At 41.2% G+C, this 9,466-nt stretch overlaps 1 protein-coding gene across 1 annotated transcript in view; it reads right to left on the minus strand.

The window, feature by feature from the left end:
* Positions 1-9,241, minus strand: part of LOC108785177 (NXPE family member 1-like) — a 49,033-nt gene extending 39,792 nt beyond the window's left edge. Inside the window, exons 1-2 of the mRNA XM_018554213.1 lie at positions 8,944-9,241; positions 7,037-7,095 (exon numbers count right to left, since the gene is read on the minus strand). Of these exons, the coding sequence (XP_018409715.1) occupies positions 7,037-7,095; positions 8,944-9,241 (357 nt within the window). The remainder of the gene's footprint in view (positions 1-7,036; positions 7,096-8,943) is intronic.
* Positions 9,242-9,466: the final 225 nt, after the last annotated feature.

Raw genomic sequence — 9,466 nt, forward strand, 5'->3', positions numbered from 1 at the left:
AGGTGCGTGTGATTTTCACACAGCAAAACGTATTTATCAACCAAAAAGAAAAATCATGCACATGATGCATATATAATGCTGCTTCACAGTTTAGACAAAAATGGTTAGCTCATGCATTTAAATTCCTGCATTCATCAACGCAAGCAACACAACATAGAGCTAATTTACACAACATCACCTTGTAATTCATGCAGGGCTTTGCACAACACCCCTGCTGGGTGTGTACACACTACAAAGGTGTTTAGATTCCACCCATAGATCATGCTGGGAGGGAACACACTACAGAGGTGTATACATGTTCGTGGTGTGTTTATAAGGTTAGTAAATCAACCCCATAGATTTACAAAAACACAGCAGTGGTTAACCTGTCACAATTTCTGCAAAGGGTGTGTACTCACTAAGTAAAGAAAATATCAAAGTCTGCTCAAGCCATCATTAATATGAAATAAAGTACAAAAAAACTAGGATACTAATACAGAATTGGTTGTAAGAATTACAAGGATTACTGGAGTGTTTAAAAATTCAATGAAGCTGTTCTACTTTTTACACTGGTTACAGAAAATAAACATGACTTATTAAACTATTGTTCACATGCAAACTTTCCTAAGCATAATAGTATGTGTACTGGAGTATTTCTAATAAAGGTCTTGTGGTCTTTTCAGTTTAAATTTCTATATGAGATATAACGAGATGCCACACTTTTACAGTTTGTGAATGGCATTAAAATAAAGAATACGTTAGGAAATAGTACCCAATTGGAACAAAAATCAAATTTGCACTTGGAAAAATAAGTTTTTTTAATGTGTAAATAAAATTGCACACTTTTTTTCCCCCGCCACTGAAAAAAAAAAATGGGTACACATTTGTTAGCATTTACGGATCACACTATGCACATTAAGGAGCATATTTAAAAGGTTGTGAATGTGATATTTCCCAAACATTCACTGCAGGTGAATCAGATGGTATATTATGAAGATTGGCTGTAAGTATATGTCTCACAGTATTTTATTTAACATACCAATTCAAACATGAGCAGCAGTCTATATGCTGTATTTATGTTAAACATGCATATATTATGGGGTGCTGTTGGGTCAGGTATACATCTGACAGCTTCTGACATTGGAGGAATTAACCTGTTAATGCTGACACACGGAAAGGGATGATCTGTGGAAAAATTGGAGAACAAAATTTACCCACAACTGCTCTAAGCACCATGCCCAATACTAATGAAAGTCACAATAATTTGTTATATTAATAAAAATGAAAACCTTTTTTAAAATGTTCTTTTACACTTATACATTTTTAAACTGAATATATATGCATGATTATATATATGTAGATGGTTTCTCATTCATTCATAATTGAGGATATAGTCAACATGCTATAGCCTAGATTTTGTACAAACACTCAGCGATCACAGATCACTGAGTGTTTGCATTGGCTCTCCTCTCTGACACGCTGGAGGCTGAGCGAGCGGTGCAGAGAGGAGAGCTCAGCCTCCTGTGACAGTGCGGGCTGTCTCTGCCCACACCGCTCTGCCGGATTGTGATAGGAGCCTCGGCCGGCTAGCAGCGCTCGGCCGGCTGTCACACTTTCACGCCTGTGTCTCAGCAGGGAGGAAAGAAAGCAGGGATGCACCGATGTATCGGCACAAAAATTGCACTTTCGGCATTTAGCCAAAAGTGCCATTTTCGGCCAATATGTTTTTGTTATATCGGTGCATCCCTAATATATATATATATACTGTATATATATATATATATATATATATATATATATTCACATTTACCTGACAAAAAACCACGCTGCCTCCACCACGCTGCCGCCACTGCCCTGGAGACCAGTGCCGTGGCAGCAATCCGTCTTCACAGACACTAACAGCTGTTTTCTTCTCCTACCACCATTCAATAGTTACAGGGCACATGAGGTCAGTGCTACTAACATTGTTCAGGCATACTGGTTGTGTTCTGCACTTCATTTTGTCTGTTTACATGCTAATTTTTGCCTTCAAATTCTGGCGGGATTTGACATCAGTATGACGTCATGGGGATGTTATGTGATGTACTCTGTGTGGTTCACTATTTAAAGCTGAAGTTGCATACTTGTTATTGTCACTGTGTCGCCCAGAAGAAGGGACCCTGCATGGCCCTGAAACGTTGGCTGTTTGGTCCATGTGACGATTTATTAAAAAGTGCTTTACTTCTTGCACATATCATCGAGTGCTGATGAATTCTATTATGCATCATGGAGGTGGAGCGCATGACGTCACCCGATTCTGGCATCTGGTGATGTCATATGCATGTATGGGCACCGCCATCTGGGACGCAGCAAGATGCCCGTGCAAAACAAAATAATATATTCCCGAATATAGTTTTCCGTATATTCAGGCATAAAATAATTTGTTATTTCGTATTCAGACGGACTGCAGAATCAACGGAATTTTGTGATACAGCAGGTACGTTTTAGCAGCAGGTAGTCTTAGAAAAAAAACGAATTATACTTTCATATTGGTACTGTGACAAATGTAAGATGCACAATGAATAAAACACATTAAAAGCCATCTTTTAAGTTCATGTTTCTAAACTCAATAATGGAGCGATATGGACATTGAAATTATAATGCATGTACTGATGTACTTTGCAATACATATAATGTAATTAGTTAAATACTTTTTCTTGAACAATTTAGCAATCATTTTTCCTCCTTATGTGGTGTATCAGAATAATATTGTCAAAAGACCTTGTGTTGGAAAGAAATATAATGCATTCTTATATGTGACATTTTTATCAGACTGATCCAGGTCATTTGTTGTGCTAAATTTTCCAATATTGTTTGCATATTCTCCTTAATTTACCTCACCCATAATGCAGAACATTTGATTTTGGTTAATATTTAACTTGTCAATTGTATAAGAAAGTTTTATTTACAGTAGGTGAGTATGTAAACAAGAAGTTACATTTACAATAGGTACCTAAGTGTAGGTTAAGGGTATGCTAAAAATAAAATTGTGTGATCTTTTTCAGGTAAAGGGTGGCCAACAAATGTGTGCTGTTATCACACATGACTGGTTGTAGGCGGATTGTGGTCAGCTACCTATCAGCTTAGACTAGAGAACTGTCAGCATCTTTGCTCTGGTGTAGGTTCTGTTCAGCAAGCAGGCAAGCTAAATTGCTACATGACAGCAGTTGGCTTGAGATTGGCATAAGCCCTGGGGTGCTTACAAGAGTCTGGTGATAATTAGTGATGGGCTTGATGTTCGAGCCAAAGGTGAGTTCAACATGAACATCGGCAGTTTGTGTGTTCGCCTGCCAAGCGCCCCGCAAGGCACTGTGCCTTGTAAACCCTGATTGGCTACAGCCTTGCATCTGACCACAGGCCAGGTGCAAGATTTTGCCCACAGAGAACTGTGAGAGCCATGATTGGGCAAAGTCATCATGACTTTGTCCAATCAGCTCACCTGTTACAACTGTAAACAGCTGGGCGGAGATAGCTGTCACTGCTAGCTCCGCCCAATTGTTTATATGTTGCGAGCGGATAAGACGGCGCTTGTCTGTGTTTTTTTATTATTTCTATTTAATTTTTATTGTTTTATTGTTTTATTTTGTCGAGTCGTCGTCGTTGTGGACAACGCTGGACGTCCTGATTAACACTGGATTACGATTATTGTTTCACTCTAAGTGATATTAAAATCACTGCTCCTTTAAAAACGGTATTTTTTTTAAGTGTTTTTTTCATTGATACATGTGCCCCAGGACAGTACCCGAATCTCCATACCCTTTTTATGGTCATTAACTTGCATATAAGCCTTCAAAACGGGGTCAATTGATTTTCAAAGTTCTACCCCCCGTGATATTGGGGAGCTCACAGAGCACTCGCACAGCGGGTTTTTCAAAACAGAGTCTTTATTTTCTTTCAAAACGGTAGATAATCACGAAATCCAACATAAATAGCTTGCTGTAGCATATGACAGATAAGGGCTCACCAATCCTTGAGTTGTCCCAAACACTCACGGTGTCCCAGTCTTTTAATAAGTCTCTCTTGCAGCACTGCTGCTCCGGCCTCAATCTTCAGGGCCACTGTCTGGTTCCTCCAGACAACGGCAACAACATGCCAATCCTCCCAATATGGTTCACGAACCCGCAGCTCCCTGCTGCACTGGCCTCCACATTGACTCCAGGGCGGAGCTCTCCTGACTCACAGGTGGGGCCCTGAACAAATCCCAGCACCCTCTTCATGAGGGATGTACACAGGTGCATAATCACTATTAAGGCATGGAACCATGGAATGGAGATTTTGAGGCCACATAACACAGTGGTATTGCCACGCAATGCCACACCCCATAGACTTGCATCGAGTTCGAGTTCGAATTCAAACTAAACACGGGGGTGTTTGGCTCATCACTAGTGGTAGTGTCATAGATGTCCCTGTAAAAGGACTTACAGAATGAGGGTAATGTGGAGGAGAAGGTAGAGGTTACAGAGTCTCATTGTCCAATGCTGTTGTTGTTCTGGCCTCCAAAAATGAGTAGAGGGCAGGAATGGCCTTTTGAGCAAAAATAAATTTGGCTGAGCATCTGCCACTGTGGCCAGGAACTGGCACACAATGCCAGTTCCTGGTGCTCTTTACTAAGGATACCAGATTTTCAAAATGAAATTTGGGGACACTACTGACCATGCCCTCTAACTACATCGACAAAACCACCACTCGCATTTGTAGCCACACCCACAAATCACCCTCAAACAATTGGTCCCAGATTTCTTGGGAAAAAAAGGCAAGAATAAAGACAAACTAAACAGATTTCAAATAAGAGTCACCAAGACAGGTATGCATAGTTAGGAAGGACAACTTGAAGGTATTAGGAAAAGTCATCGGGGGGGGGGGGGGGTGTGACCAATAAAAGGGATGTCGATCCATAGTTTATGGGGTGTAAAATAAGCCCCAGCATGTTGTCATTGGCAAAAACATTGACCCCGAAAATTGGTGTCTTTGGCATCATTAAGAGCCCCAAGCACTGATCTAAGTGGCTGCAGTTTTCTTTCAGGAAACATTTCCTTTAATTAGCAGACACTTTTGAATTAGATCTGTGTCAGTGCAATGGTGTTGTTTATGAAAAGTTGTGGAAGACTGACATTACAGAACAGGACTGTTATGCTTCCCTCACTGTGTATTATGCAGTGGAATGTAACACATACTGTGCTGCTGTCAAACCAGTTAATGCAATAATATCAAGAGCAAAGTGTAGTAAAGCACAGCAACCATCCAAAACTAAAACGAATTGCCTTAGAGTACTGTGTTTTGCAAGTAACTATTGCTCACTGCATGCTATTTTATTGCAGAATGAAGGCCATACTCTCTGTTTACAATGTCTATGTATATAGCTACAAGATCTAGAACAAATAAGGAAAACATTCTGTTGTGCTATAATTCATATGCAAATAAACTAAAAGGCTTTGTAAAATAGGGCAAATGGCACTTAGTAAAGCACGGTAACCCACAACAACAATAATAATAATAACGCACCACCTAACATTGGGGTTTTCGGGTTTATGTACCTGAACACATGCTCCCATGTTAAACTCTCTCTCCCAGTGAAGCCAGAACTATCGTTCAACTGTCAGTGGAGATCACTCTTTTCATGCATTTTTCAGTACCCAGCATTTGCTGGAGTTTAAAAAAGAAGGAAATGGGCATGCGCATAATTTCCCTTCAACACAAATATTTATATTGGCACAAAAAAGTTCCATACAGTTATTGCACGTCAAATATTCTAATTGCTGTATGAGCTGGCTTAGTAAGATTCATAATTTAAATGTGCAATATGCAGAATGAAAAAACTTGTAGCAGCTAGTTGGCAACTGATAAACATTCATCCATAATGAATCGAAAGTGTTAAAAATAGAATAATTAAGTCAAAGTACAACTAAACCCATCTGTATGACAACCTAACCAAGTAACAAATTCAGTTACTTGAGTCTCATAAAGTAAACCAAAGACGCCCTTTACCTTCCCTTGCAGAGACAACTCCTCCTTCATTTGAGTCTCACATGCTCCCCCTCCCAGGCACTACAGCTCACAGTGGCAGGGTTTCAGCAACATAGGCAATGCTGACAATTGGGAAAGCAGTAGACAGAGCTAGAAGTGGTATGCTGCACGTATATATTTATGTGCTACAGCACATATTTTTAGTAGGGGGGGCATAGTTCTACTTTAGGTTGGTGTAATATCATTTACCATTTTAAATAAACTTACAGGGTTATTCACTAAATGGTGAAGAGTTTGGAGAGAGCATGAGAAGTGAACAATCTAGGCCAAAAGAGCTGATTTAGAAAAATTCTCCAATTTAGCTCTCATTCCAGTTCAGCTATGTTGTCCTAGATTGTTCCCTTCACCTGCCTTCTCCAAACTCTTCACCCTTTAGTGAATAGTCCTGTTAATGGTGATTAATGATGGACCCGATGTTCGAGTTGACCAACAGTTCGACTTGAACATCGCTAGTTCATGGGGTTTTTTTTAAATGGGGTCCCTTATAACTTTCCTACCAGACCTAAAGGGTCTGGTGTTGTTTGGGAGGGGGAACTACACACTTTTTTTTTTTTCTTTATAAATGTCTTTTTTTTTAAATAAATCACTTTTTGCTGCAGCTGGTTCTATACATCGTACAGATGCACCACTTTACAGGCAGTTTAAGGGGACCCCCCAGGCACGATAGTTAAAGGAATTTTTAATTTTTATTGTTTCACTTTAAGCAATGTTAAAATCACTGATCCTTTAAAAACTGTATTTTTTAAAAGAGTTTTTTGCATTGATACATGTCCCCCAGGGCAGTACCCGATTCCCCATACCCTTTTCATGGCCAATAACTTGCATATAAGCCTTTAAAATGGGGACACATACTTTCATTGAGTTCAAAGGTCGAGTTTGGCCCATCACTAATGGTGATCATGAAAAAAATATTAAACTAGCATTTAGCTATTTAGACACTGACATGCCCACTTACCACCTTTTTGAAAGTCGCACTGATTTTCAATATCCTTACCTCATCATACAGTTTGAAATCCAAATCTCCAAAGTCCCCCACCATGACCTGTAACCATACTGCACTGACAGAGCATATACAAATTTGAGATTTTCAGCTGTCAAGCATCAAAGTCATGAATGAACGACAGAACAAAAAGAGCTAATAGCGAAGAGTATCAAATACTGAGACCTTTCTAATGTACGCATTTCTAACTTTTAAATTTTTTAACAAATTTAGTTTTGCTAAACTTAACTCGCAGTGGGCACAAAGATTGTTCCCTGCGGAATGATAGACGGAGAAAGGGACATGACTGATGCAGGTCAGACCTGAACAAGGAGGAGTTAGGTGAGTATTGGTTGGAAAGGGTTTTTTTGTGTTTGAAAAAGGGGGGCAGGAGGGCTAGCTAGAGTAGTGATAGATAGGTTTAGCTCGGGGGCGGGGGCCTCCAGAGGACCCACTTGAGGAGCGAGTGGCGGCCGATTAGAGAGCTGGGTCTGATGCGGGCGGGCTGACAGGGAGCTGCGGTGACAGCCGCACGGTCAGTTCGCCCCTGCGCCCGGGGCAGGAGCCACCCCTCGCTACGCCACTGGCTGGGAGTGTCGGATGTGCAGATGGCAGAAAGGCGGCAGAGGGATGGAGCAGCTGCGGCCACAACAGACCCCCCACAACCAGGGTCCAGGGGTCCCACTGACCACCAGGCTAAGGTAAGGTGAAATGTTTTAAATAAAATCCCGGGACATTTTAAAATGTTTTATTATTTTATGTTCCTGGGACATTTTTAAAGCTATTGAGAGACGGGAGTCTGCGCTTGTCGGTCGTTCCAGGGATCAGGTGTTGAAGCAATGCAGAATGGCACCCTCTATAGAGGACTACAGATCTCAGCAGTACTTTATACAGAAATGCTATTGTTATATAAAGTATTGCTGGGATGTGTAGTCCTCTTTAGCCTGTGCCATTCTGCATTGCTGTAAATATTAGGAACGCACCGATATATCGGCCGCCAAAACATATCGGCCGAAAATGGCACTTTTGGCTAAATGCCGAAAGTGCAATTTTTCTGCCGATACAGCGGTGCATCCCTGCTTTCTTTCCTCCCCGCTGGGCGCTGCTCTGTGTCCCAGCAGGGAGCAGAGAAAGTGAAAGCTGGCCGACGCTGCGGGAGGAGAGCGCTGCGTTTGTGGGGGGTTTTTGTGGGGGGACAAAAAAAATCTTTCACCAGGGCCCTTTGTTCCTTAGGTCCGCCACTGACTACAACACAGAGTCTACACTCACATAGTGGTTCATCCCACTCTTCCATGCGCTGCTTTCTTTTTATGAGAGATACCCCAAAATGAAGAAATGCCCAGACTGGAGGACATTTACTTAAATTTCCTTTACTGAGAATATTACATCTAGTATGAAAATTTGGCAAACATTTTTTTTTGTATAATAAGTTTTTATTGAAAGGAGTTTGCATATAAAAGTACAAATTACAAAGAGTACAAATACATATACACACATACAAAGGGATACAATCAGCCATAGAGTAGTCTTAAGACATATGTCAATACATATTGCCCAGCACGTGAACCCTATCCTAAAATCTTGCATTAGTTAGATAAGCTTTGAGCCGAAAAGGCTTGATTGTAGGAAGGTAGGGGGAGGCAGGAGAAGGTATGGGGGGAGGGAGATTGACAGGGTGGGAAGGTAAGTTGGGTATGGGAGTAGGTAGATGTAGGATCATGTCTTCACATAACACATACTACTTATGGTCTGTCATGAGTTATACATTTGTTGTGCTGTTTCCCAAGTCACACAGAGTTCTTTTTTTTCGATTGCCGCGTCGGGAGTGGGTGAGTTGGGAGGGTCTGGCCGTAGGTTATATAAGTTATTGTAGTAGGTTCTGAACTCTGCCGCTATGTCACTGGAAAGGAGTGCTAACCCACCCGTGGAAGACTGGATACGTGGGATAAAAGTTTTGGTTTGCAGGCCCCTAAGAGCTCTGACCAGTAGCCTGCCAGGTTTGTTTGAATACTCGTAGAGAGTACGTTTACCCCGCAACAAACGTTGTTTAGTTTTTGCAAACAGAAGATCGTTAAGCTCTTCCCGCACCCGTATCAGCCTGCGATAGGTAAGGACGGCCAGTGATTGCTTGTGCAGCAACTCCAGTTCTCGCAGTTCCTTAAACAGTTCCCCCACCCGCTGCCCCCTCTCTCGTTTCCTACGACCATGACCTGTAACCATACTGCACTGACAGAGCATATACAAATTTGAGATTTTCAGCTGTCAAGCATCAAAGTCATGAATGAACGACAGAACAAAAAGAGCTAATAGCGAAGAGTATCAAATACTGAGACCTTTCTAATGTACGCATTTCTAACTTTTAAATTTTTTAACAAATTTAGTTTTGCTAAACTTAACTCGCAGTGGGCACAAAGATTGTTCCCTGCGGAATGATAGACGGAGAAA

This window comes from Nanorana parkeri, unplaced genomic scaffold, assembly GCF_000935625.1.
Source record: "Nanorana parkeri isolate BGI_ZX_2015 unplaced genomic scaffold, ASM93562v1 scaffold147, whole genome shotgun sequence".
Classification (NCBI taxonomy): Eukaryota; Metazoa; Chordata; class Amphibia; order Anura; family Dicroglossidae; genus Nanorana; species Nanorana parkeri.